Here is a 27,962-nt window from a genome sequence, read left to right on the forward strand (position 1 = left end):
TTGGGGACGGTGGCTGGTTAGGGTTAGTAGCTGGGGTTGGTTGGGGTTAGTTGGTTGGGGACGGTGGCTGGATTGTGTTAGTAGCTGGTGTTGGCTGGTTGGGGTTAGTAGCTGGGGTTGGTTGGGGTTAGTTGGTTGGGGACGGTGGCTGGTTAGGGTTAGTAGCTGGGGTTGGCTGGTTGGGGTTAGTAGCTGGGGTTGGTTGGGGTTAGTTGGTTGGGGACGGTGGCTGGTTGGGGTTAGTAGCTGGGGTTGGCTGGTTAGGGTTAGTAGCTGGGGTTGGTTGGGGTTAGTTGGTTGGGGACGGTGGCTGGATTGTGTTAGTAGCTGGTGTTGGCTGGTTGGGGTTAGTAGCTGGGGTTGGTTGGGGTTAGTTGGTTGGGGACGGTGGCTGGTTAGGGTTAGTAGCTGGGGTTGGCTGGTTGGGGTTAGTAGCTGGGGTTGGTTGGGGTTAGTTGGTTGGGGACGGTGGCTGGATTGTGTTAGTAGCTGGTGTTGGCTGGTTGGGGTTAGTAGCTGGGGTTGGCTGGTTGGGGTTAGTAGCTGGGGTTGGTTGGGGTTAGTTGGTTGGGGACGGTGGCTGGTTGGGGTTAGTAGCTGGGGTTGGCTGGTTAGGGTTAGTAGCTGGGGTTGGTTGGGGTTAGTTGGTTGGGGACGGTGGCTGGTTAGGGTTAGTAGCTGGGGTTGGTTGGGGTTAGTTGGTTGGGGACGGTGGCTGGTTAGGGTTAGTAGCTGGTGTTGGCTGGTTGGGGTTAGTAGCTGGGGTTGGTTGGGGTTAGTTGGTTGGGGACGGTGGCTGGTTGGGGTTAGTAGCTGGGGTTGGCTGGTTAGGGTTAGTAGCTGGGGTTGGTTGGGGTTAGTTGGTTGGGGACGGTGGCTGGTTAGGGTTAGTAGCTGGGGTTGGTTGGGGTTAGTTGGTTGGGGACGGTGGCTGGATTGTGTTAGTAGCTGGTGTTGGCTGGTTGGGGTTAGTAGCTGGGGTTGGCTGGTTGGGGTTAGTAGCTGGGGTTGGTTGGGGTTAGTTGGTTGGGGACGGTGGCTGGTTAGGGTTAGTAGCTGGGGTTGGCTGGTTGGGGTTAGTAGCTGGGGTTGGTTGGGGTTAGTTGGTTGGGGACGGTGGCTGGTTGGGGTTAGTAGCTGGGGTTGGCTGGTTAGGGTTAGTAGCTGGGGTTGGTTGGGGTTAGTTGGTTGGGGACGGTGGCTGGATTGTGTTAGTAGCTGGTGTTGGCTGGTTGGGGTTAGTAGCTGGGGTTGGCTGGTTGGGGTTAGTAGCTGGGGTTGGTTGGGGTTAGTTGGTTGGGGACGGTGGCTGGTTAGGGTTAGTAGCTGGGGTTGGTTGGGGTTAGTTGGTTGGGGACGGTGGCTGGATTGTGTTAGTAGCTGGTGTTGGCTGGTTGGGGTTAGTAGCTGGGGTTGGTTGGGGTTAGTTGGTTGGGGACGGTGGCTGGTTAGGGTTAGTAGCTGGGGTTGGCTGGTTGGGGTTAGTAGCTGGGGTTGGTTGGGGTTAGTTGGTTGGGGACGGTGGCTGGATTGTGTTAGTAGCTGGTGTTGGCTGGTTGGGGTTAGTAGCTGGGGTTGGTTGGGGTTAGTTGGTTGGGGACGGTGGCTGGATTGTGTTAGTAGCTGGTGTTGGCTGGTTGGGGTTAGTAGCTGGGGTTGGTTGGGGTTAGTTGGTTGGGGACGGTGGCTGGTTAGGGTTAGTAGCTGGTGTTGGCTGGTTGGGGTTAGTAGCTGGGGTTGGTTGGGGTTAGTTGGTTGGGGACGGTGGCTGGTTAGGGTTAGTAGCTGGGGTTGGCTGGTTGGGGTTAGTAGCTGGGGTTGGTTGGGGTTAGTTGGTTGGGGACGGTGGCTGGATTGTGTTAGTAGCTGGTGTTGGCTGGTTGGGGTTAGTAGCTGGGGTTGGCTGGTTGGGGTTAGTAGCTGGGGTTGGTTGGGGTTAGTTGGTTGGGGACGGTGGCTGGTTGGGGTTAGTAGCTGGGGTTGGCTGGTTAGGGTTAGTAGCTGGGGTTGGTTGGGGTTAGTTGGTTGGGGACGGTGGCTGGTTAGGGTTAGTAGCTGGTGTTGGCTGGTTGGGGTTAGTAGCTGGGGTTGGTTGGGGTTAGTTGGTTGGGGACGGTGGCTGGTTGGGGTTAGTAGCTGGGGTTGGCTGGTTAGGGTTAGTAGCTGGGGTTGGTTGGGGTTAGTTGGTTGGGGACGGTGGCTGGATTGTGTTAGTAGCTGGTGTTGGCTGGTTGGGGTTAGTAGCTGGGGTTGGCTGGTTGGGGTTAGTAGCTGGGGTTGGCTGGTTGGGGTTAGTAGCTGGGGTTGGTTGGGGTTAGTTGGTTGGGGATGGTGGCTGGTTGGGGTTAGTAGCTGGGGTTGGCTGGTTAGGGTTAGTAGCTGGGGTTGGTTGGGGTTAGTTGGTTGGGGACGGTGGCTGGTTAGGGTTAGTAGCTGGGGTTGGTTGGGGTTAGTTGGTTGGGGACGGTGGCTGGTTAGGGTTAGTAGCTGGGGTTGGTTGGGGTTAGTTGGTTGGGGACGGTGGCTGGTTAGGGTTAGTAGCTGGGGTTGGCTGGTTGGGGTTAGTAGCTGGGGTTGGTTGGGGTTAGTTGGTTGGGTTGGGTTTGTAGCGGGGGTTAGTTAGATTTGTTGAGTGGTTGGGTATGGTTATTGCGTTAGTAGCTGCGGTTTGCTGGTTAGTTGGGACTGGGGGGCTGGTTGGGGAGGGTTAAAGATGGGGCTGGTGGCTAGAATCTCTCTCCAGGCGGCTCTCAATGCTGCAGATGAAGTTGTCTCTGAATTGTGCTGGCTTTCTAATTACACAATCCGAACATGTAACAACCTGGTCATCGAGCTGTCCATTAGTTGCAGTGACTGTCTGTGGGTGGGTAGGAACCCTTGAGTTGTATCCTTGTTCTGCATTCTCCGTCCGTGGAGTTTGCTCTGTTGTTTATTCTCTTGGAGGAACAAACTGTAGCTGTCGACATTTTCTGCTGAACTCTGCACTGCTGGTGTTGATCGTATACGATCCAGGCACTGAATTGTTTTTCTTTATGGCAGCTGGCATTGTCCCTCCTTTTTCTTCATCCAGTTTGACATGAACGTGGTCACCACGTTCTAGACCCATCAGTCCTCTGAGTGAAGTTTGTTCTAAAAGTGTTCATAAGATCTTTTAGCTTTTTTATCCAATTTGGCTACTGTCTTCATGTCTGGCCTCTTTGGAGATAGGTTTCTTTCCACAGTTGGAACAGCCGTTCTGAATTGTCTTCCCATCAGGAACTGTGCTTGACTATATCCAGTAGCTGTTATTGGTGTTGATATGTAACTCAGAAGAGCAAGTGTAACCATGCGGCCTCTGACGGAACCCAACGGAGAGTGTCAATTCAGGACAAATTGCTTAGAGCAGGGCAGTCACAGCCCAAGGCTGGGGGTCCTTTACTACTATGGCCCACGAAACCAGCCAAACAGAGAGGACTTCAGTCTCACCCCAAGGGCTAACCAGAAGTCACACAAGCCATTCCCTTAGACACTCCCTTTTCCCAGTGTCATCACCAGGGCCACTCGTTATGGGGACGAATGGTTGTGAAAACCAATACCCTAGTAAAAGAAAAAAGGTTCTCTCGATCCCAAAGGATCAAGCACCAGACCCCGGTCAATACACAAGTCAGATCTTACCCACAAATCACGTTGTTGCCAGTCCTTTAGAATCTAAAATCTAAAGGTTTATTCATAAAAAGAAAAAGATAGAGATGAGAGCTAGAATGGGTTCAATGGAATCAATGACATACAGTGATGGCAAAGTTCTTGGTTCAGGCTTGTAGCTGTGATGGCATAAACTGCTGGCACAAATCCAGTCTCTGGAGAACATCCCCAGCTGGGATTGGTCATTCAGTCCTTGGTTCAGAGCTTCAGTTTGTAGCGAAGTCCCTCCAGAGGTCAGAAGCAGGATTGAAGACAAGATAGAGGGGTTTCCAGGGCCTTTTATATTCTTTCTCTTGTGGGCAGAAACCCCTTTGTTCTCCTGTGCAAAATCACAGCAACAAGATGGAGTTTGGAGTCACATGGGCAAGTCACATGTCCATGCACGACTCAGTTTGCAGGCGGCAGCCATTACCCACATGCCACCTTGAACGTTCCCAGGAAGACTTATCATGTGGATTGGAGTCTCCCAAGGTCCATTGTCAGTTAAGTTTCAGAGTAACAGCCGTGTTAGTCTGTATTCGCAAAAAGAAAAGGAGTACTTGTGGCACCTTAGAGACTAACCAATTTATTAGAGCATGAGCTTTCGTGAGCTACAGCTCACTTCCTCAGATGCATATCGTGGAAACTGCTGCAGACTTTATATATACACAGAGAATATGAACCAATACCTCCTCGCACCCCACTGTCCTGCTGGTAAAAGCTTATCTAAAGTGATCATCAGGTGGGCCATTTCCAGCACAAATCCAGGTTTTCTCACCCTCCACCCCCCCACACAAATTCACTCTCCTGCTGGTGATAGCCCATCCAAAGTGACAACTCTTTACACAATGTGCATGATAATCAAGTTGGGCTATTTCCTGCACAAATCCAGGTTTTCTCACATCCCCCCCACCCCCATACACACACAAACTCACTCTCCTGCTGGTAATAGCTCATCCAAACTGACCACTCTCCAAGTTTAAATCCAAGTTAAACCAGAACATCTGGGGGGGGGGGGGTAGGAAAAAACAAGAGGAAACAGGCTACCTTGCATAATGACTTAGCCACTCCCAGTCTCTATTTAAGCCTAAATTAATAGTATCCAATTTGCAAATGAATTCCAATTCAGCAGTTTCTCGCTGGAGTCTGGATTTGAAGTTTTTTTGTTTTAAGATAGCGACCTTCATGTCTGTGATTGCGTGACCAGAGAGATTGAAGTGTTCTCCGACTGGTTTATGAATGTTATAATTCTTGACATCTGATTTGTGTCCATTTATTCTTTTACGTAGAGACTGTCCAGTTTGACCAATGTACATGGCAGAGGGGCATTGCTGGCACATGATGGCATATATCACATTGGTGGATGTGCAGGTGAACGAGCCTCTGACAGTGTGGCTGATGTTATTAGGCCCTGTGATGGTGTCCCCTGAATAGATATGTGGACACAGTTGGCAACGGGCTTTGTTGCAAGGATAAGTTCCTGGGTTAGTGGTTCTGTTGTGTGGTATGTGGTTGTTGGTGAGTATTTGCTTCAGGTTGCGGGGCTGTCTGTAGGCAAGGACTGGCCTGTCTCCCAAGATTTGTGAGAGTGCTGGGTCATCCTTTAGGATAGGTTGTAGATCCTTAATAATGCGTTGGAGGGGTTTTAGTTGGGGGCTGAAGGTGACGGCTAGTGGCGTTCTGTTATTTTCTTTGTTAGGCCTGTCCTGTAGTAGGTAACTTCTGGGAACTCTTCTGGCTCTATCAATCTGTTTCTTCACTTCCGCAGGTGGGTATTGTAGTTGTAAGAAAGCTTGACAGAGATCTTGTAGGTGTTTGTCTCTGTCTGAGGGGTTGGAGCAAATGCGGTTGTATCGCAGAGCTTGGCTGTAGACGATGGATCGTGTGGTGTGGTCAGGGTGAAAGCTGGAGGCATGCAGGTAGGAATAGCGGTCAGTAGGTTTCCGGTATAGGGTGGTGTTTATGTGGCCATTGTTTATTAGCACTGTAGTGTCCAGGAAGTGGATCTCTTGTGTGGACTGGACCAGGCTGAGGTTGGTGGTGGGATGGAAATTGTTGAAATCATGGTGGAATTCCTCAAGGGCTTCTTTTCCATGGGTCCAGATGATGAAGATGTCATCAATATAGCACAAGTAGAGTAGGGGCTTTAGGGGACGAGAGCTGAGGAAGCGTTGTTCTAAATCAGCCATAAAAATGTTGGCATACTGTGGGGCCATGCGGGTACCCATAGCAGTGCCGCTGATCTGAAGGTATACATTGTCCCCAAATGTTAAATAGTTATGGGTAAGGACAAAGTCACAAAGGCTCGTTCACCTGCACATCCACCAATGTGATATATGCCATCATGTGCCAGCAATGCCCCTCTGCCATGTACATTGGTCAAACTGGACAGTCTCTACGTAAAAGAATAAATGGACACAAATCAGATGTCAAGAATTATAACATTCATAAACCAGTCGGAGAACACTTCAATCTCTCTGGTCACGCAATCACAGACATGAAGGTCGCTATCTTAAAACAAAAAAACTTCAAATCCAGACTCCAGCGAGAAACTGCTGAATTGGAATTCATTTGCAAATTGGATACTATTAATTTAGGCTTAAATAGAGACTGGGAGTGGCTAAGTCATTATGCAAGGTAGCCTATTTCCTCTTGTTTTTTCCTACCCCCCCCCCCCACAGAAGTTCTGGTTTAACTTGGATTTAAACTTGGAGAGTGGTCAGTTTGGATGAGCTATTACCAGCAGGAGAGTGAGTTTGTGTGTGTATGGAGGTGGGGGGGATGTGAGAAAACCTGGATTTGTGCAGGAAATAGCCCAACTTGATTATCATGCACATTGTGTAAAGAGTTGTCACTTTGGATGGGCTATCACCAGCAGGAGAGTGAATTTGTGTGGGGGGGTGGAGGGTGAGAAAACCTGGATTTGTGCTGGAAATGGCCCACCTGATGATCACTTTAGATAAGCTATTACCAGCAGGACAGTGGGGTGGGAGGAGGTATTGTTTCATATTCTCTGTGTGTATATAAAGTCTGCTGCAGTTTCCACGGTATGCATCCGATGAAGTGAGCTGTAGCTCAGGAAAGCTCATGCTCAAATAAATTGGTTAGTCTCTAAGGTGCCACAAGTACTCCTTTTCTTTTTGTCAGTTAAGTGTTTCTTGTTTGGGCACTTAATCTGCAAATTCCTTTCTCAGGAAGCTGACCAAATGCTTCACTGAGGCTACTTAGAATCAAAACACATTGAGATACAAGTACAGAGCCAATATTCATAACTTCAACTACAAAAATGATACACACATACAGACAGTATAATCATAACCGTCAAACTACAACCTTTCCATAGACACCCCACTTGGCCTCCTCTGTACATGACCTGGTGCAACCATAGGACCCTGGTTTCAACCATGATCTATACGGTCTCAGTTCCTGTCAATAATGTCAGAGCAAGGAATGGATCTTCCAGCAGCAGGAGGATTTTTTTGGCGGTCTGTACAGCTCTCTCAGCCTCTTCATTCACTCATGGGGAATGTGGGCTGTTAGGAATATGATCAAAATAATATTTTGTTCAGAATGACTTAAATTCTGCTGCGGTGAGTTGTGGTCTGTTGTCCATCACTAGTTGTTCTGGAATACCGAAGTGAGCAAAAGTGCACTTCAATTTCTCGATGACACTGCGATATGTCATGTCTTTCAAGTATATGACTTCTGTATACCTGGAAAAAGAGTCCACAACGACCAGGTAATGATGACCTCTGAATTCACATCAGTCTGCAGCTAGTCTCTTCCACGGCCTGTCTGGGCTGGGTGTTGTGTGTGTTGTGTTGGTCTGTTCATTCTGCAGTACTCACATGCAGATACTTTATTCCTTATGTCCTTGCTAATTCCCAGCCACCACGCTGACTGGCCCATTCATGGCAGTTAGTTCGTCCTCGTTGTCCTTCCTGGAGGAGGTTTAGGATTCTCTCCTCATTTTGTTTGGAATTACGATGCAAATGCCTTTAACCATGAATCCATCTGACTCGCTTAACTGTCCACACACCATAAAGTAGTCTCATCACTTCCTTATTGTCCTTTAAATACTTGACCCAGTTGCCCGAGGGTAACTTAGAACTTCCTGAAGCTGAGCATCTGTCAAGGTTGCTTTTTGTGGTAGCAATAGTCTCTTTTCTGACACTGGTCTGTGTGGGTCTACAGCATCCACGCATGCCTTTATGTCATCTTCGAGCTCACCTGTAGCTGTGTGCATGATGAGCTCCGTGAGCTGTGACAGATCTTCTGCTACTCCCAGATTTTTCCCAGGAACATACTTAGCAATTGAGTTAAATCACATTAACCTTAGCAATAGACATTGGCATCTCAGCAGGGCTTGATCTGGGTTGTCAGGGTTCCCTCCCCACTCTGAACTTTAGGGTACAGGTGTGGGGACCAGCATGAAAGACCCCCTAAGCTTATTTTTACCAGCTTAGGTTAAAACTTCCCCAACGCACAAATTCCACCTTGTCCTTGAACAGTAGGCTGCCACCACCAAGTGATTTAGACAAAGAATCAGGGAAAGGACCACCTGGAGTCCTATTTCCCCAAAATATTCCCCCAAACCCTTACACACTGTGACAAAGTGGAACTGTTCTTAATGTTTCCTCTGAATAGTGTGGGGGTGCCTCAGTTTCCCCTAGGCAGTTCTTAAGTATCTAGGGGGTGGGGTAAGGGTGTATGATGGTTGCAGAGCCCTAGAGGGCAGGTGTGTGCAGGGGTCTGGACACAGAGAATGGCCGACACCCTGTTTCCTGGCTACTGATAGCCTGGGCCCTTCCCCCCTGCAAGGTGAGAGCAGTCTCAGGGGCGGAGGAGTCTGCCGCTCGACCCTGGCAAAGAGGTGGTGACCTCAAGAAGGGCTGGCACACTAGGGGTTCTCCCTGGAAACCGTGGGGAGCTAACAGCACACAGGCCTTGAGTCCACAACAACTTGGGAGCAGCAGAGTGATGGCCTGTCACCATCTCCTTAAGAAGGACATTGTAACCCTATGCAGAAAGAGAGGGTTGAGCATTGCAAAGTTCACCAAAGCAGAGTTAATCGTGCAGCTGGAGGAAGGTGACTGCGCTAAGGAACAGATTCCTGACCCCAAATGGGACTATAGCAGGATCTGGGAGCAGCTGGAGTAGTAGCCAGGCATCGCCAAGACTCCTGTCCCCGACCAGACGAGGGTGTTCAAGATTGGGTTCCCCATCAGGAACTCTTGCTCCTCTTGCTCTCTCGGACTCCGCTTCAATCCCTGTACTCGCAAAAAGAAAAGGAGTACTTGTCACACCTTAGAGACTAACAAATTTATTTGAGCATTGTGACTAAGTGGGACTGTTCTTCATGTTTCCTCTGAATAGTGTGGGGGTGCCTCAGTTTCCCCTAGGCAGTTCCTAAGTCTCTAGGGGGTGGGGTAAGGGTGTATGATCATTGCAGAGCCCTAGAGGGCAGGTGTGTGCAGGGGTCTGGACACAGAGAATGGCCAACACCCTGTTTCCTGGCAACTGATGGCCTGGCCCTTCCCCCCTGCAAGGTGAGAGCTAAAGGGTTGGAGAACAAAGGAATCAGGTGACCTCCTGGCCCGGGAAAGGGACAAAGCCCAGAGAAGGAGGGGCTGGAGGGGGTTTCAGTTTGGGGCTGGCTGGGGACGAGGAGTGAAGGGCAGACGTGCTTGTCTGGCTCACTGCCCCCCAAAATGGACCCGGCTGAGGGGTCCTGTTCTCTGCACCTACAAGCTCTGTGTTAGACCATGTTCCTGTCGTCTAATAAACCTTCTGTTTTACTTGCTGGCTGAGAGTCACGTCTGACTGCGGAGTTGGGGAGCAGGACCCTCTGGCTTCCTCAGGACCCCGCCTGGGCGGACTCGCTGTGGGAAGCGCACGGAGGGGCAGAGGAGACTGAATGCTCCGAGGTCAGACCCAGGAAGGTGGAGCCGGGTGAGCTGTGTGTCCTGCAGACAGGCTGCTCCCAGAGAGGAGACTTCCCCAGAGTCCCGCCTGGCTTCGTAGGGAGCCGTTCCGGAGCATCGCCTGGGTTCTCGGTGACAAGCTCTGGGAGGGGCTGAAGAGATTGTAAATCCCTTCTGTGAGGACTGTGATGTCAGCTTCTGAATTAGTTTGAAAGTCAATCGTCTTGCCATGAATATCCAGTTTCACATTCCAGGCAGGCTCTGTGTCATCACCAGTGACAGATCCCAGAAACAACTCTCTTGGTTGTCTGTAATATGAGTCAACCCACTGGCTGCTTTAGTGCAGAAACAGCTGCAAAATGTCCATAGGTCGTGCGTTTTTTACACCCTGCACCTCTGGCAGGACATTCACCATCTCTTGGGACATGATCTGTTCCGCACCTTCGGCACCTAGGCTGGAATTTGTCCCTCTTAGCCTGGGCATTCTCTCTCGTTGCCTCAGGGCTTTGATGATAATGACTTTTAACACTCAAGTGGCTGTGTAGAGTTTCTAAGCTAGTTTCAGGTTTTCCAGGGTTCTCAAGTTGTCCTAGGTTTTGGTGTCTTGCCAGCTCAGAACGCTTTGGTCATTGGGTAGCGGCGGCCAGGGCTAAATCTCTCTTCAGTTGTGGCTGCTGTGAAAGGTTTTTATCTGTTAACCCAATAACCAGCCTGTCTCTATTGTTTTTATGGTTTGCATTCCCAGAATCACTGTTTTCAGCCAAGGTACTCAGAGCTCTTATAAAACTTTCAACATTTCCCCCTGGTTCTTGAAGTGTGGCATGTTGAGAAGCTCCTGCAACCTTTGTTGTTGTTTTCCTTCTGTTGCTGTTCTTAGTTTACTCCTGACACCATGTCATGCTCCAGTATCAGGTACAGGCTGGCCACAGCACTCGCTCCTACACCCCAGGTGTGTTCATCGTAAGAGCCGTCAGTGCCCTTCCAGGCACAGCTGAAGTTGTTTAAATAAGGTAGGTCACACACCTGGCGGCTGGGCAGTACGATACACTCCACGACAGGGTCTATGCTGGGTGAGTGCCCCTTGGGAGGGCTGAGGGGGGTCAAGGGGGGCTGGGTGAGACAGAGACTCGACGGAGTGAAAGGGTGACTGTCTCTGCCGTTCTTGGCGATGATTTCTCCATGTGAATCCCACCAGCCGCCCTGCAGCCCCTCCTTCAGCGCCCGGATTGGGAGTAGTGAGGGAGCGGAGGGATGGGGTGGGACTGAAGGATGTGTGGGTGCAGCTTGGCCCCCACGGATCCTGCTGGCCAAAGAGCCTGATCTCGCGCCCGAGGCACCTGCTCCTCGGGTGGGGCCCATGCGGACGAGGACTTGCTGAGCCAGTTACTGGAAGAGAAGGAGCCTCCGTTGTCTCTGTACAGCACCCACCCGGCCTGCTCCCCGCGCCGTGCTCCGCTCCCAGCCGCCTCGGGACACGGGCACGCAGCACCATCTGCTGCACTCTCCCCCATGGGGCCGCCTGTCCCCCACCCCGTGCTGTCCCTCTCTGCTGCCCTCCTCCTGCGGTTTTTCCCCTGGGTGTTACCCGTAATGCCCGGCTCACCATGGTATGCGTGCGTGGGGGCCTGCAGCGCCATGGGTGCACATGTATGTTGAATGCGTGTGCATTTGCAGCTCTGCAGTGCGTGTGCACAGAGGTGAGTGTGGGCTGCGTGTGCCCACCCCCTGTGCCCACATGCCAGCCTGCGAGATGCCCGGCTGCCATTCCAGGGGGCCCCCTGCTGCTCTGGTACAGAAGGGGGGTTCCACCATGGCGGGGGCAGTCACATCGCAGCACAGGTGGGGGGGCAAGGGGTGGGGGTCCTGCACCGGGGCAGGCTGCTGGCCGCTCCTCCGGCCTTTTCCTTAACCCTGTGTGTGTTGTAGCTGGTCTACCTCCCGCCCCCCTGGGGGGACTGCAAATCCACCCCCATTGAATCCGACTTCTTCACCAGCTACAGCATCACGGCCTGCCGCCTGGACTGCGAGACCCGCTACCTGGCCGAAAACTGCAACTGCCGCATGGTGCACATGCCCGGTGAGGGGCGCGGGCCGGGCTGGGGGGGCCCCGTGCTGGGGGGGGAGCCCCACGCAAGTGGGAGCTGGGAGGAGACGAGAGGGCAGGGGGCTGCTGGGGAGAGCTGGTCCTGGGGGCAGGGTGAGGAGGGCGCCCCCCCCCAGCTCCTGGGCTAGTTCCCCCAGACATGGGGCTCTAATGAGACGCAGCCCCCACCACCCACATGGCTCCTGCAGCCCCACCAGCCCCCCGCCAAGCCCCTGAGTGACCCTGTGCCCCCCTCCCCAGGGAACGCCAACGTGTGCACGCCCGAGCAGTACAAGGAGTGCGCCGACCCTGCCCTGGGTATGTACCCGCCGCGGCCCGTCTCTGGGGCAGTGCCTCGTCTCCTGCCCTGCCGCCCGCCCGCATGCCTCCCACACCCGGCCAGACCCTGACACCCATGGCCCTGCTCCAGCTCAACCCATCCCCGGCACTGGGACTGCCCCCTCGTGGGTCACCTCCCCCCCGGGGGACATGGGGAGCAGGGCTGGGGACGCCTGGGGAACCTCCAGTCTCCTCCCCAGCTTGTGTCGCTGCCCGAGGAGCAGTTGGGGATTGGACCCCCTGGGACCTGTTGCTGAAGCAGTCGAGGGCCTGTGTGTGGGCCCAGTTTCTGGGGATCTCCAGCCCATAGGGGTGCTGCTGGCTCACGCCCCATCCCTGTGAGTCTCTAGCCCCTTCCCAACCCTATCGCTCTCTGGCCTGTCACTTCTGCTGGCTCTCCGCCTGTCCCCATCGCTCTCCGCCTGTCCCCATCCCTATCCCCGTCCCCATCACTCTCCGCCTGTCCCCATCGCTGTCCCTGTCCACGTCCCCGTGGCTCTCCGGGTGTTCTTGGCTCACACCCGTCCTCTCACTCCAGACTTCCTGGTGAAGAAGGACAGTGAATTCTGCGTGTGCCGCACGCCCTGTGACATGGTGCGCTACGGCAAGGAGCTCTCCATGGTCAAGATCCCCAGCAAGGCCTCAGCCAAGTACCTGGCCAAGAAGTACAACAAGAGCGAGCAGTACATCTCGTGAGTCCCCTCCCCTGCGCACAGAACAACTCCCCCTGCACAGCCCCCTAGACATCACCCCCACGCACAGCACGACCCCCCACAGCACCCTCCTGCAGACAGCGCGTCCCCCAACCCCCCAGTGCGCCCCCCTTGTTGCGGACAGCATGCCCCCATGAGTGACCCCCCAACATGCCACAGCCCCACAGGGTGCACCCCCCCTTTGCTCCTCCCAGCCTGCCCCCCAGGGCCCACACCAGCCCTGCAGAGCCCTGGTGTCACCACACCGGTCACTTGGACTCATCCCGTCTGTCTGTCTGTCTGTCTGTGTCTGGCCTGGCCGCTGCCGCCCCCCAGGGACAATGTGCTGGTGCTGGACATTTTCTTTGAAGCCTTGAACTATGAGACCATCGAGCAGAAGAAAGCATATGAGGTGGCAGGGCTGCTGGGTGAGTGCCTGGGGCGGGGTGAGAGCCAGGGGGGGTGAGTGCCGGGGGGGCTGGGTGTGAGTGCCTGGGGGGGCTGCTGGGTGAATGCCCAGGGGGGGTGAGTGCCCAGGGGGGCTGCTGGGTGAGTGTCTGGGGGGGTGAGTGCCTGGGGGGGCAGGGGGGTGAGTGCCCGGGTGGGCTGCTGGGTGAGTGCCTGGGGGGGCTGCTGGGTGAGTGCCTGTTGGGGGTGAGAGCTGGGGGGGGCTGCTGGGTGAGTGCCTGGGGCGGGGTGAGAGCCAGGGGGGGTGAGTGCCGGGGGGGGCTGGGTGTGAGTGCCCGGGGGGGCTGCTGGGTGAATGCCCAGGGGGGGTGAGTGCCCAGGGGGGCTGAGTGCCTGGGGGGGCAGGGGGGTGAGTGTCTGGGGGGGTGAGTGCCCGGGGGGGCTGCTGGGTGAGTGCCTGTCGGGGGTGAGAGCTGGGGGGGGCTGCTGGGTGAGTGTCTGGGGGGGTGAGTGCCCGGGGGGGGGGTGAGTGCCGGGGGGGCTGCTGGGTGAGCACTCGCAGTGCGTCGGGATGCCCCAGGGGACCTGCAACCCTGCGGCTGGGGCGGGAGCAGTGCCCCCTCGTGACTCCGGGTGGGTGTCGGTGGGGCAGGCCCCTGCCTGCTGCAGGAGCAGCGTCGGGTGGGTGCGGCCTGGCTGCCCGCTCACGCTCTGCCCCTGCCCCCAGGGGACATCGGGGGCCAGATGGGGCTGTTCATCGGGGCCAGCATCCTAACCATCCTGGAGATCTTCGACTACCTATACGAGGTGAGGCCACAGGCTGAGCAGTGGTGGGCAGGGGGCTCTTGGTTCTCCCCCGAACCTTGGTTCCCCGCCCCAGCCTTGGTGCCCCCCCCCGAGCCTTCCCCCTTGACAACACTCCTGAGACTGGTTCAGCTTCAATGCTGACCACAGCCACATGTGCCCCCAGCCCCTCTCCCCACGCCCCCCGCACGCTCCCCGGGCCCCCCCATATGAGCCTACCCCCCGCCATCTCCCCCCCCAACAGGTAACAACGCAGCACATAGGGGAAACTGAGGCCCAGACAAGCATGATTAAAATATTACAAACAATTCCCACTTGGTTACAGGGGGTGTCCGTGGCCCAGCTCTGCCCCACACCGCAGCATTGGGCACAGCTCACCCCTTCATGCACTTCCCTGCCCCCCTAAGAAGCAGGGCTGGGCTGTGCCCCCATGGGCCAGATAGGGCTGCCCAGCGCCCCACAGGGTGAACAGGGACTCGAAACCGGGGCTCCCGCCACCCAGGCTAGTGCCGCCCCTGGACTCTCCCAGGCCGGCACAGTGAGCAGGGGAAGTACAAAGGAGCTACAACCCCTGAACTCTAGGGACCCCCCCAAGAGGACATTGCAGAACGTCCCCCACTCCCCACCCCCGTTGGTAACGACCCAGTTATCTCCCCCCAGGTGTTTCGGGACAAACTCCTCAGTTTTTACAAGAACAAGAAGAGACCCCAGAGAAATAACAGCGACAACCTGGTAACCAGCCCCTGGGCACCCTGCCAGGGGAGGGGCCCCTGACCTTCCCCCATCCCCCCAGAACCCGCCCTGCCAGGGGAGGGGCCCCTGACCTTCCCCCGTCCCCCCAGAACCCGCCCTGCCAGGGGAGGGGCCCCTGACCTTCCCCCGTCCCCCCAGAACCCGCCCTGCCAGGGGAGGGGCCCCTGACCTTCCCCCGTCCCCCCAGAACCCGCCCTGCCAGGGGAGGGGCCCCTGACCTTCCCCCGTCCCCCCAGAACCTCCCCACCCAGCACTCTGCAGCGCTGAGGCCTGCTGGGGATCGGGGCTGCTCCAGGCTGGGGGTCGGGCTGCCGCTGTCTCTGGCTGACAACCAGTGGGTGAGGGGAGGTGCCAGCCCTCCTGGGTGGCACAGAGTATCTCCCCCTGCCCTGGGGCCCCCGTGCCCCGCATCGGGGTTCAGCACAGACCTGCCCCGAGGGACTGGCGCCCAGGGAGGGGAAGGGGCAGCCCCTTCCCAGACACATGCAAGGCGGTGAGCTGGGGTGGGGGTGGGGGGCGTGGGGCTGGAAGGGCCAGAGCAGGGGCAATTGGGATTCCTGCCACGAGCTGGAGGCAGACTGCTCTCAGGGACCTCCCGCTGGAGTGCTGGGGGCAGCCCCCTTGGCAGGGGGGGCCCCCGCGGCCGGAGGTGAATCAGAACAGCCCCAGCCCGTCCCTGCCACGGCCCCGCGTGGCCCCGCTCTCATGTGTGAGCGTGTGGGCTCCGCAGGCTGCGGACCTGCGGGCTGGGGGTCATGCCCTGGTGCCGGCAGAGCCACCCCCGGCCCGTTCCTGCAGGCCCTGGGGGCCGCGGGGGGCCACGGGGCCGAGGGCAGCGGTTGGCACAGGCCCCCAGGGGCCCACTGCTCAGCCCGCTGGGCCGTGTCCCCTCACGGGTCTGGCCGGACACCAGGCTGGGCTGACTCCTGCCCAGCTGGGCTGTTGGCCGCTTCCCCTCCGGGTTCCACGGGGGGCGGCGCGGGGAGCAGGGCCCCAGCACCAGCAAAGGTCCCGGCCCGTCTGCTCCCTCCCGGCCCGTCTGCTCTCGCCTCACTCAGCTCCCCGGGGCCCCTCCCCACGGGCTGTGACTCCCCCAGGGCTGGCCCTGCCGCCCCAGCTGCTGGTGACGCTGGATTTAGCACCACCCGGCTGAACCCCGCCGCGAGACTGGGGCATGTTAGCCCTCGGTGGCCCTACCCCCACTTCCTCTAGCCCAGTGGTTTCAAACTGCGGTTCGGGACCCAGTACTGGGTCGTGGAATGTAAGGCCCTGGGTCGCGGCAGCTCTGGGCAGCACCACCGAGCAGGCCGTTAAAAGTCCCGTTGGCGGTGCGGCTTGGCTGAGGCAGGCTCGTCCCGACCTGTTCTGGCACTGTGCTGTGCCCCAGAAGCGGCCAGCAGACGGTCCGGCTCCTAGGCGGGGGGCCGCAGGGCGACACGCGCTGCCCCCGCCCCGAGCACCGGCTCCACACTCCCATTAGCCGGTTCCTGGCCAATGGGACCTGGGGTGGGGGGTGCCTGCGGCAGAGACATGCAGAGCCGCTTGCATGCCTCCACCTCGGAGCCGGGCCTGCTGCTGGTCTGCTTCCAGGGCGCAGCGCGGTCCACAGCGTCAGGACAGGCAGGAAACCTGCCTCAGCACCCCCACGGCAGGAGCCGCCCACGGTAAGCCTGTGCCCCCATCCCCTGCCCCAGCCCTGAGCCCCCCCAACCCCAGAGCCCCCTCCTGCACCCCACACCCCTCATCCTTGGCCCCACCCCAGAGCCTGCACCCCAACCCCCTGCCCCAGCCCCGAGTTCCTCCCACACCCTGAACCCCTCATTCCTGGCCCCACCCCGCAGCCCTCACCCCAGCCTCTCACCTCCAGCTCCGTTGGGTCATGGGCAACCACCATTTTCTTTAACTGGGTTTCCAGAAGAAACGTTTGGAGGTGACTGCTGTAGGCGAGGCGTCGCTGCAGCATCCACGGGGACGGGGGGCAGGGCCGTGTCCGCGCAAGGCAGGGGCACTGGGCCGCCTGTGGGCACTGGCTGCCAGGCTCTGGTGCTGCCCCACGCAGGCGATAAAGGCCCCTGGACGAGCCGCAGCCAGGCGCGAGCGAGCACAGAGCCGGGTCGCTCGTCCCCTGCAGCGGGGGCAGGCTCTGGCCCCTGAGTGGGAGGCTCCCATAGGTTCCTCCTGATTCAGTGGGTGGCCCCAGCAGCACCCTCCACCCCACCCCATCCCCCTCATCCTGCCCCAATGTGGCGGGGGGAGGGGGTCCTGGGAGTGCAGGAGAGTGAGTCCCCCCCATTCTGACCTGCCGTGGTCCACTGGGGTAGTGTACATGCCACTTTGCACCCATGAGTTCGTTATTTCTGGGGTGCAGCTGAACCCAGATCTGCCCCAGAGCCGCCCCCTAAGTGCAGCGCATCCCTGCTGCCTCCGCAGGGCCCCTAGTGTCAGGGCCAGGCGGGAGCCAGAGCGGCTGGGGCTCAGTGCCAGTTTCTGGGCACGGCCACTCTTGGGAGGGCTTGGCTTTGCCTTCAGCCCCGGCCTGAGATCTCTGCCCGGAGAGAGCTGGCTGGGCTCACACCTGCCCAAGGGACGGAGGATTCACCACGGTGTGGGGCACAGGCCCAGCGTGGGGACTGGGACTTCGAACAGTGCCTGGGACCAGGGTGGCGCGCACCCAGCAGGGCGGCCTGGGGGCAAAGGAGGAGCCTGGTGACTCAGCCCCTGCTCCAGAGCCATCCCGGGCTGCTGTGGCTTGCACTGGGTCCTGCTCTTCAGAACAGGGATTGACCAAGTGGCAGGGGTCAGAAAAGAGCCAGGGAGGGGTTGATTGCTGCAGACCCTGCCGCATAGATTAAGCTGCCTTAGTCTGTGCAGGGGAGGGGTCGGCGGTGCCGTGAGCGCCGTCTGCAGGTGCCCGGAGCCCGGTCTGTGCAGGGGAGGGGTCGGCGGTGCCGTGAGCGCCGTCTGCAGGTGCCCGGAGCCCGGTCTGTGCAGGGGAGGGGTCGGCGGTGCCGTGAGCGCCGTCTGCAGGTGCCCGGAGCCCGGTCTGTGCAGGGGAGGGGTCGGCGGTGCCGTGAGCGCCGTCTGCAGGTGCCCGGAGCCCGGTCTGTGCAGGGGAGGGGTCGGCGGTGCCGTGAGCGCCGTCTGCAGGTGCCCAGAGCCCGGTCTGTGCAGGGGAGGGGTCGGCGGTGCCGTGAGCGCCGTCTGCAGGTGCCCGGAGCCCGGTCTGTGCAGTGGAGGGGTCGGCGGTGCCGTGAGCGCCGTCTGCAGGTGCCCGGAGCCCGGTCTGTGCAGGGGAGGGGTCGGCGGTGCCGTGAGCGCCGTCTGCAGGTGCCCAGAGCCCGGTCTGTGCAGGGGAGGGGTCGGCGGTGCCGTGAGCGCCGTCTGCAGGTGCCCGGAGCCCGGTCTGTGCAGGGGAGGGGACTCTGCGGCAGACGGCCCTTCGCTCCGACAGGCAGGGCTTGGACGAGAGCTGTCCTGGCTGGGAATAAGGAGCCGCTTTTCCCAAGGGAGGGTCGCCCTCATTGGAACGAATGACCGGAGGGGTGGTGGAGAGTGTCTCTGTCACAGAGGGTCAGTGAATCCAGGCTGGGCATGTCTCCAACAGCCTCCCTCTAGTTCAGCTAGGCCAGGAGTCCCTGGTCAGAGCCGTGCCCTGGGCTCTGTAAGAGGCCAAGTGGTCCCTGTGGCCATGGACAGTGCCAGGCTCACACACTGGCCAGGCAGTCACACTGCCGGCAGGGCAGGGCCTGGGCGTGTGGCAGCTAGAGCCGGCTCTGGCCCTTTGGAGGAGCCATTCTCGAGTGCTGGCACCTCTCAGCGGGCCTGCGGCTGTCGGGCAAGCATAGGGTCCCATGGGGCAACCAGCCAGCAACATCCACACAGGACTGCAGGCTTAGCAGTGACCTCCTGGCACTGAGGCCAGGCCCCTGCTCGTGCAGGCAACCCCGGCCCATCATCCCCCCTCGCAACCTGATCCACTCCACCCTTGCACCCGCACTCCCCCCGCTCTGCCCTGCCCCCACCGCTCAGCCCAGCCGCCCCCAGCTGCCCCTCTTCCCCCTGGGCTAGCTCTTTCCCTGCCTCAGGCTCCTCCAGTGCCTGGCTGACAGAACCGCCTGGTCTCATCATACATTTTACTAGCACCCTCTGCCTCCTGGGCCATCATCAACACCACATTGCAGACGCAGCCCAGGCCAAATTGCATTGGGCTCCTGCAGACCCTCCCGGCCCAGAACTGGGGGAGCAAGACACGGCCCTAGAGTCAGAGCATGCCCGGAGGGCCATGGCATCAGCGGCCAGACCCAGCTCCCAGGTAGAGACCCGGGAATGTGGGGAGGGGTGGCAGACCACGGCTGTGGGGGCAGTAGGGCCAGGATCTGGGACTGGGTGAGCGGCCGGAGACACTGCCTGCTTCTTACCCCCTGTTCCTCCCCAGAGCACCTGTAACACCCTGCGGAGCCACTCGGACAGTCTCGGCTTCACCCCGAACATGCTACCTCGGCACCCGGCTCTCGGCAACTTCGAGGAGTTTGCTTGCTGAGGGGGTGGCTGCGCCTTGCAGTCCCAGCCCACCGGCCTCTCGCCTCCAGCAAGACCCGAGCCGCTCTGGCCAGGCAGACACGGCTTGGCGGCACAGAGGGCACCAGGACAGCCCCTGGGAAGGAGACACCAGGGGTGGTGCAGTCCTGGGCTTCCATACACTGGGCTCTGTGGGGCCTGGGCCCAACTCAGCGCCCGGCCAGCTGCGGCTCTGAGCATTCGCCACTGGGCTTCCATGCACAGCCCTCAACAGGGGAACTCATGTTCGGGCTTCCACCCCGCCCAGTCAGGGGGTGGGGTGGGGATTGCTGTCCTCTGGGGTCAGCCCCTCTGCAGGCAGTGGGGTGCTGAGCCCAGCGCTGGAGTGCCCTGCCCTGGCCACGATCGTGCCAGCTGCCCCAGGGGTGGAAGCCAGCACCTTTGAAAAGCCATGGTGCCTGGTTGCCTCCCAGCCAGGGCACAGAGAGCAGAGCCAGCTCTCCCCTCCCCGGGGGCCTCTACCCCCATCACTGAGCTCGGCCCAGCCTCCCCCTGCCTGCAGCCCCTCCCCGGGGAGCCGCCCCCAGCTGTATGAGACCCACAGAGCTCCCCAGCCCCAGGGCTCCAGCACCCTCACAACTCCCTCAGGCGGGCTGGCCCCCGGGGATGGGTGCAGCTTGCACTCCTGGTCTTCCCGGGCCCTGCAATGGGGAGAGGCAGGGGGTGGCCACGGGTCCCTGTGCTGGGGCACATGGAGACTGGGAGACCCCAGGGACTGACCAGGCCCTTTGTGCTAGTGACCCCTGTCTGAGAGTCCTGCTGGCCACGTATCTGCATGAGCTGCTTGGAGCACCCCCATCACCTGCTCCCCTTGCCCATCCGTGCCCCCTGCTCCCCTTGCCCATCCGTGCCCTCCCTCTTCCCTCCAGCACAGAGACAGTTGCAGCTTGCACCTCTCCAGCCTAGCGCGGATCCTGTGTATCATTAAAGCCCACCTGGTGGTTCCGACTTCCCACCTCTGCTTGGTCAATTCCAGGATGGGAGGGCCCTAAGCAGGCACCAGTCATTGGGCTGGGCCGGGGGGGGAGGCAGGGCTGGACCAGGCCTGGGGGGCCCTGCAGGGCCCACACAGGGCTCGAGGGGAGAGTGCTAGGCTGGGCCTACAGAGACGGGCACATGGTGGACCCTAGCCTGGTGTTGCGAGTGGTGGGAGCAAGGGGTAGCTGCCGAGTGGGCCCTAGGCCAGGCTCTCTCTACCAGCAGCCCATGGGCTGTCCCCTGGGCCAGCAAGCGTCTTCCCCGTCACCAGGCTCCGCTCTGCAGCTCACCCCACAGGGCTCTGGAGCTGACTCCCCATCATCACCACAGCCAGGCTCTCCCCAGGCCCTGCAGGGCCCTGGCGTATCAGCAGCCCCCCACCTTCCAGACCCCCCCCTCCACTGCAGCCAGGCCCGCTGCCCCTCCCGTGAACAGCTGGGCAGGCATGTCAGCACCCCGAGCCACAAGGCTGGCCAAGCCTCCATTCTCTGCCTGCCGGCCAGCCCTCTCCCACTATGGAAGGGACGAGAGCGCAGGACGCGGGCTGGGGGAGGGGAACTGTTTATGAAATTAAAGATACACCTTCAGCCACACAGGAGCACGGTACAAGGGGGAGGGAAGCTGCCTGGCCCCCCAAGGAGTCCCAGCTGGAAGGGGGGCCCCCCCCAGGTAGGGGCATGGCCAGGGCCCAGAGGCCTGCAGGGGACGTGGCAAGACTGGGCAGCCAGCGCCGGGAGCACCACGTCCCGCACCAGCCTGGGAGGAGCCATCTCTTGCCCCCAGACCCCCGGCCAAGTAAGGGACAGCAGCAGCTCCCCTCTTTCCTGTGCCCCACTGGAACCCCAGGGCCATCCCTGTCCCATGGGAGGCAGGTGATGCTGCACGGTATCGGGGCAATGGGTGCCTGCAGCAGGGCAGGGAGGGGGGCTGGCTCCTGTCCATGGGGTCCCAGCAGAGACTGGTATAAAACCAGGTACTGCAATGGGTTAAAAACCTAATAAATACCTTCGGGGGGGGGTGGTCCCAGGGCCCTGCCCATCACCCAGTGCCCTGGCCCCAGAACCCCCTCCCCCAGGCGCCCCGGAGCAGGGCAGGTGCTGGCCCGGCCTAGGCAGGCTCTACGGAAGGCAGAAGTCCGTGAAGTAGGGGTGCTGCAACGCCTCCTCGGCCGAGACCCGCTGCACCGGGTTGCACTTCAGCAGGTTCTGTGGAGGCAGCAGAGGGGCTGGGTGAGGAGGGGGTGGGGACAGCATCGACAGAGCAGGGCAATGGGGCCAGGCACCCCCCACCCCTGGGGCTGCAGGGCAGAGTCAGACACCCATTCCCCAAGGGGTGGTTGGGGGAGCAGCGGCAGAGAAGCCACCTGGCTGCCCAGCGCAGCCCAGACAGAGCGGCTGCTGGCCCTGCCCGCGGGGAACAGAGAGGGGCTGTCAGCTCTGCGTACGCGAAGGGCTTGGGCCAAGGTGCCCCAAAACAGTCATGGTCAGGACCCCAGCAGCCCCCAGGGACAGGCCCGCCCCTCCCTGAGGCCAGCAGCCCCCACTGCGTGCCATGGGGCTGGGCCCACAGCACCTGCTCAGCCCGGGGCAGCGGGGCACCCACCTGGAGCAGGTCGCGACCTGTGGCATTGAGCTTCGGCACCACGTTGAGCAGCGACGTTGTCGCAGGGTACATGGGGTACGGCTGAGGGGAGAGAGGGCGACAGCTAGGAGCACCCCCCAGCACTAATCCCCCCCAGAGACAGGCCAACCCCCCACACCCCCCCGGACACTAACCCACCCTCCACCTCCCCCCAGAGACAGGCCAACTCCCCCCGCCACTAACCCACCCTCCACCTCCCCCCAGAGGCAGGCCAACCTCGCCCCTTCCCTCTCCAGACACTAACCCTGCCCCCGCACAGGTTCTAACCTCGCCCCCAGACTGGGCCTGGCAGCTGCTCCCTCCCTGGCCCTGGTGCTCCGAGGGCCTAGCCAGCCCCTGCAGATGCTCCTCCCAGCGGACCCAGGGCCTGCGCCTCGTGCCGGGGCTCACGCCAGTCAGGTGCTGTTCGTGGCACCCGCTGATGGACCTAAGAGCTGCAGCTTGTGCCTGGAGGGGGCAGCTCCATACCCCAGAGCCCCCCCAACAGGTCAGGCCCTGGGCGCCCGTCCCCAGCCTGGGACTCACCTTGTAGTCTGGGAGCTTAGTCATGGCCGGCCACTGCTCTTCGGTTGGGGTTCCCAGCAATGTGGGGCGGGTTAAGGGCCATCTCTGCCCCCACAGGCCCCAGCCAGGAAACGGGGGAGGGGAGGACCCCGGCTTTGGCCTGCAGACCCTGCCCAAGGCACATCCCACCGCCCACCCCTCCCACAGGGCTCCTTCAGCCAGGAGGAAGGGCTGGGAGCCGCATGCCCCTCCCACCCGAAGGTGGTCAGGAAAGCCATTCCCCAAGGGGGAAGCCAGGCTGTGGCCCGGCCTGGGCCTTTTGGCTCCTGGCTCTGTTCTCCTCACCCTTTGCTCAACAAACCCGCCCACGGTTGAAAAGGATATCGGAAAATCCTTTTCAGCTGGTCGTCCACGTCGTTCCCCGGAAACAGGGGCCGCCCGGCGTTGGCCAGCTCTGCAGGGAGAGAGACGGGGCTGAGCCCAGGAAGCCCTGCAGACCCTCCCCCACTCCCCACGCTTGGTGCACGGCCCCTCCACAGCGGGGAGCCGGGCACCCGGGTACCTGCGAAGATGCAGCCGGCTGACCACATGTCTATGGAGGTGGAGTAGAGCTTGGCACCGAACAGCACGTCAGGGGGACGGTACCACAGTGTGACAACCTGCAGGGGGCGGACACAGGCCATCAGACCCCCACTGCCCCGAGAACAGCTCACAGGAGGGGCTGCCGAGCTGCCAGCCTGAGCACCACGTGTGGCTCCAAGCTCTGGGCAGCTAGGCGGGCCATGGGGCAGCTTCCCCTTCCTCCCGCAGCCCCCTCCATGGCCGCTGCAGCACCCCGCCACGCTTGCTGACCCATCCGCCCTGCAGAGAATGGGGCCCGCTGACACCCTCCAGAGCCAGCAGCAGCGGGATCCCATCTCTTCCGAGCCTTGCCCAAGCTGCTGTGTGCTCCAAGCGGAGCACTGGCCGAGCTGGGAAGACAGGATGTGAAAAGCCCACCCCCATGAACCAGCACTGCTGGCGGAGAAGGAAGAACCGGGGGTGGGGCAGGGCGCTCTCCCCCAGAGACAGTGCTGCCCCCCCATGCATCAGTGCAGCTCTAGGTGGGGCTGAGCTGCAGGGAGTGGGGAGGGGGGCTCAGCAGGGGGTGCTCTCCCCTCACAGTCAGTGCTGACCTCGCTATCCCAGCATGGTGCTAGTGGGCCTGTGAGGCGGGGGGGTGCTCTCTCCTCACACGCTGGGAGGAGGGGCGCTCTCCCCTTGCACGCTGGGGGGCCCCTGCGGCAGGGGGGCCCTGCGGCAGGGGGGCCGGTGCTGTCCTCTCACAGCGAAGAACTAGATGCTAGCTCCCTGTAGAACAGCCTGTCCAGTAGCTGCATAGACCAGCCGAACGGGCCCCTGCAGCGGATGTGTGCCCACGCCCCCAGGACGTCCCCAACCACTCACCTCTGCTGAATAACAGCGCACAGGGATCCCAAAGGCCCGAGCCAAACCGAAGTCGGCCAGTTTGAGCTCCCCATTCTGCCGGGAGAAGATGAACCAGCCACAGAGACTCAGTCATGCAGAGTGCGCCACCTGCCAGGAACTGCGGCTGCCACCCAGAGCCAGAGAAGCAGCAGAGCTCCTGCCCTGTGCTCGGGAGGCAAAGACTACAGCCCCAAGAGGAGCGGGTGAGGGGACACAATGAGCAGACCCCCAACCCTGCCCTGGGCTCCCCCTCAATCACAACCCACAGCCCCTGCTAGCCCAGCTCTGGAATCCCCACCAGCCTGCTTGTACCCCCAATCCCGACCCACAGACCCTGCTAACCCAACCCTGGGCTCCCGCCAGCCCTGCCAGTCCCCCTCAATCCCGACCAGCCCTGTCAATGCCCCACACTCCGGCCCAGCAGCAGCACTGGCCCCTGTCTGGCTGCGTGGGTCACTCACTCGGTTGATCAGCAGGTTCTGGGGTTTGAGGTCTCTATGCAGCACGTTTCGGCTGTGGCAGAAGGCGAGGCCCTTCAGCAGCTGGTACATGAAGGACTGGAAGAGAGGGCAGCAGTGAGCATGCTCCCGGTAGACCTCAAACCTACTCGTGCCCCAGCCAGGGCAGGCGTTGGCTCCAGGAAGCAGGGGATTCTCCCTCGCCAGGCCCAAGGGAACCAAGACTGGCCTGTCTAGGAGGAGCAGCTTGTGATGCTGCGAGCCTGGCGAGCTGCCAACTCAGAACGGACCTTGGCAGGGGGCTGCTCGTGGGGGCCGCTCATGGGGGCCATTGAGCTGGGTGCTGTGACTGGCACCCCCGCCAGGCACCATCCTAGCCTGGCCCTGCAAACCCACCTTGACGTTCTCAGGGTCCAGGTCCCCATTGCAGCTGTCAAAGTATTTCTTCAGGTCCTGGTGGGAAAAAGAGGGATGCCTGGATCAGAGGGGAGCTGGGGAGCTCAGGGGCACCCAGACAACTCCGCTTCCCCTTGGGGAGGACAGTGGATTTCACCCCGGGCTCCCCATTTCCTCCTGGAGGCAGGGGAGCCCACGGACCCCCAGGGCCTTCAGTCCCCTGTGGGCTCCCCAGCTCACCTGGTCACAGAACTCAAACACCAGTGTCAGCTTCTTGTCGCTGTGCAGGACATCGTGCAGCCTGCAATGCAGGGAAAACCCCGTGAGTGCCCCCAGCAGGAGCCCACAGGCCCTTCCACAGCACGGGGCCTCCTGCCAGCCCCAGTGCTGAAAGCATGCCCCCCAGGAGAGGGGGTCCAGGGCAGGCCCTCACCCCTTTGCGTCAGGGGACATAGTGCCAGGGTCCTGGGTAGGAAACAAGCAGGTCACCCCATCGGCAAATCTGCTGTGAAAGGTACAAACACCTTCCCATTCCCCAGCCCTGAGCAGCATGTTACAGGACTCCGCGTGGGCTGGGAGAGGCCATGCTCCTCACAGCTCCACCGCAGCCCCTACGGGACTCATGGAGAGGAAAGCAGAGCAGGGACAATGCCACACAGCACCCAGGAGCTCCACATGTCCAGATCCAACCCCAACCCCATCCAGAGCCTCCTGGCCTGCCTGGCACAAAGCATGTCCTTGCCTGACAATATTTTTGTGTTTCAGCTCCTTGAGCAGGCAGATCTCCCGCAGGGCAGAGCTGGGAACACCCTAGAGAAGAGGAGAGAGAGAGACAGAAAGAGAGAAAGATGGATTATCAGCATATGCTGCCTCACAGAGCCAGGATCATACGTGCCCCCAACAGGGCACTGACCAAATGCACAAAAAGGCATTAGCTTCAAGCCCAATGGGGCAGAAACAGTAAAACAGGGCCCAGGAACCACAAAGGCTGATGAGCCCCCATCCCCAGCACCCAGGATAGGCAGCTCAGGGCAGGGAGCTGCCCAAACCTGCTCCCCTGCAGCTGGGAACATCTGCTCGCGGCTGCAGCCCCCTCTGGTCCCCGAGGGAGCCGGAGGCAGGATGGGGCCAAAGCAGCAAGCACCGGCCACGGCTGGACAACAGAGCGGAGCGGGCTGGTCACCTCGTCGTCATCATCTAGCCGGACTCTCTTCAGCGCCACGATCTCATGGGTCTCCCTGTTCTTGGCTTTGAACACGGTCCCGTAGGTCCCTGTGGGGAGAGGCCGTGAGAACCAGGCAGCCCAGTGCCGGCCCCCAACCTCTAACTCAACCCTACAGCAACTGCAGCGCCTGACTCCCGACCCGGCCCCCACCCGGCCCCCGGCCCCGGCCCCCACCGCGTCCCGACCCCGGCCCCTGGCCCCGGCCCCCACCGCGTCCCGACCCCGGCCCCCACCGCGGCCCCACCGCGTCCCGACCCCGGCCCCCACCGCGTCCCGACCCCGGCCCCCACCGCGGCCCCCACCGCGCCCCCGGCCCCGGCCCCCACCGCGTCCCGACCCCGGCCCCCGGCCCCGGCCCCCACCGCGTCCCGACCCCGGCCCCTGGCCCCGGCCCCCACCACGCCCCCGGCCCCCACCGCGTCCCGACCCCGGCCCCCACCGCGGCCCCCACCGCGGCCGAGGCCCCCACCGCGTCCCGACCACGGCCCCCACCGCGTCCCGACCCCGCCCCTGGCCCCGGCCCCCACCACGCCCCCGGCCCCCACCGCGCCCCCGGCCCCCACCGCGTCCGACCCCGGCCCCCACCGCGGCCCCGGCCCCGGCCCCTGGCCCCGGCCCCCCACCACGCCCCCGGCCCCCACCGCGTCCCGACCCCGGCCCCCACCGCGGCCCCCACCGCGGCCGAGGCCCCCACCGCGTCCCGACCCCGGCCCTCACCGCGGCCCCGGCCCCCAACCTCTAACTCAACCCTACAGCAACTGCAGCGCCTGACTCCTGACCCGGCCCCCACCGCGCCCCCGGCCCCGGCCCCCACCGCGCCCCCGGCCCCGGCCCCCACCGCGCCCCCGGCCCCCACCGCGACCCCGGCCCCCACCGCGACCCCGGCCCCCACCGCGACCCCGGCCCCCACCGCGCCCCCGGCCCCGGCCCCCACCGCGCCCCCGGCCCCGGCCCCGGCCCCCACCGCGACCCCGGCCCCCACCGCGACCCCGGCCCCCACCGCGACCCCGGCCCCCACCGCGACCCCGGCCCCGGCCCCCACCGCGCCCCCGGCCCCCGGCCCCCACCGCGCCCCCGGCCCCCGGCCCCCACCGCGCCCCGACCCCGGCCCCTGGCCCCGGCCCCCACCGCGCCCCCGGCCCCCGGCCCCGGCCCCCACCGCGTCCCGACCCCCACCGCGCCCCGGCCCCCACCGCGCCCCCGGCCCCTGGCCCCGGCCCCCACCGCGCCCCCGGCCCCGGCCCCCACCGCGCCCCCGGCCCCCACCGCGCCCCCACCGCGCCCCCGGCCCCCACCGCGCCCCCGGCCCCGGCCCCACCGCGCCCCCGGCCCCCACCGCGGCCCCGGCCCGCGGCCCCGGCCCCCACCGCGCCCCCGGCCCCCACCGCGCCCCCGGCCCCCGGCCCCGGCCCCCACCGCGGCCCCGGCCCCCACCGCGCCCCGCCCCCGCCCCGCCCCCACCGCGCCCCCGGCCCCCACCGCGGCCCCCGGCCCCCACCGCGCCCCCGGCCCCCACCGCCCGCCCCCCGCGCCCCGGCCCCCGGCCCCCACCGCGCCCCCGCCCCCACCGCGCCCCCGGCCCCCACCGCGCCCCCGAGCCGAGCGGGGCCTGGCCCGAGGCGGGGGCTACGGGCAGACGCGGCCCGAGCCCCCCGGTACCTTCCCCGATCTTCTCCAGCTTCTCGTATTTCTGCATCGCTCCGCACCGGGCCCGCCCGGACTACAGCTCCCGGCAGCCCCCGCGCGGCCCCGCCCCCTCACGCAGCTCCCGGCAGCCCCCGCGCGGCCCCGCCCCCTCACGCAGCTCCCGGCAGCCCCCCGCGCGGCCCCGCCCCCTCACGCAGCTCCCGGCAGCCCCCGCGCTTCCAGCCCGAGCTGGGTGCTTGTTGTCCCGCCCCTCGCCCCCGCCACGGCCCGCCCGCCCCGCCCCGCCATGGCCCGGCCTGTGGGGGCCTGTCCTGCCCCGCCATGGCCCGGCCCGGCCCGCCCCTCCCCCGCCATGGCCCAGCCTGTGGGGGCCTGTCCTGCCCCGCAATGGCCCGCCCCGCCCCG

The 27,962-nt window shown here is 62.0% G+C and overlaps 2 protein-coding genes across 4 annotated transcripts in view; one reads left to right on the forward strand and one right to left on the reverse strand.

Moving 5' to 3' along the window:
- Positions 1–20,194, forward strand: part of ASIC3 (acid sensing ion channel subunit 3) — a 40,171-nt gene extending 19,977 nt beyond the window's left edge. Inside the window, exons 4-10 of one of the 3 annotated variants that reach the window (XM_073334986.2) lie at positions 11,511–11,661; positions 11,929–11,985; positions 12,545–12,698; positions 13,035–13,126; positions 13,851–13,913; positions 14,571–14,642; positions 19,099–19,188. In XM_073334986.2, coding sequence (XP_073191087.1) covers positions 11,511–11,661; positions 11,929–11,985; positions 12,545–12,698; positions 13,035–13,126; positions 13,851–13,913; positions 14,571–14,629 — 576 coding nt within the window. In that variant the 3' untranslated portion in view covers positions 14,630–14,642; positions 19,099–19,188. Of the gene's footprint in view, positions 1–11,510; positions 11,662–11,928; positions 11,986–12,544; positions 12,699–13,034; positions 13,127–13,833; positions 13,914–14,570; positions 14,643–19,098 lie in introns of all 3 variants that reach the window. The other 2 variants (XM_073334984.2, XM_073334985.2) reach the window with 2 other exon arrangements.
- Positions 20,195–20,764: 570 nt separating this feature from the next.
- Positions 20,765–27,665, reverse strand: CDK5 (cyclin dependent kinase 5). Its single transcript, XM_073334987.2, has 12 exons — positions 27,570–27,665; positions 25,869–25,957; positions 25,428–25,495; positions 24,926–24,986; positions 24,686–24,742; positions 24,293–24,388; positions 23,811–23,885; positions 22,927–23,023; positions 22,747–22,818; positions 22,386–22,444; positions 21,822–21,902; positions 20,765–21,424 (listed from the first exon to the last, which is right to left on the reverse strand). Exons 1-12 carry the CDS (start codon positions 27,604–27,606, stop codon positions 21,338–21,340), a joined length of 879 nt encoding a protein of 292 aa, XP_073191088.2. The 5' UTR covers positions 27,607–27,665; the 3' UTR covers positions 20,765–21,337.
- Between the last annotated feature and the right edge of the window lie 297 nt (positions 27,666–27,962).

This window comes from Lepidochelys kempii, chromosome 2 (assembly GCF_965140285.1).
Source record: "Lepidochelys kempii isolate rLepKem1 chromosome 2, rLepKem1.hap1, whole genome shotgun sequence".
NCBI lineage: Eukaryota > Metazoa > Chordata > Testudines > Cheloniidae > Lepidochelys > Lepidochelys kempii.

What these genes read in the sequence shown, in the direction of transcription:
- CDK5 (XM_073334987.2), bottom strand. Translation starts at nt 27,606, where the DNA reads ATGCAGAAATACGAGAAGCTGGAGAAGATCGGGGAAG. An exon ending in TGGACCCTGAGAACGTCAAG is followed by an intron (nt 24,389 to 24,685) that starts GTGGGTTTGCAG and finishes CCTCTCTTCCAG; the next exon opens with TCCTTCATGTACCAGCTGCT. An exon ending in TGCGCTGTTATTCAGCAGAG is followed by an intron (nt 23,024 to 23,810) that starts GTGAGTGGTTGG and finishes CGCCCCCTGCAG; the next exon opens with GTTGTCACACTGTGGTACCG.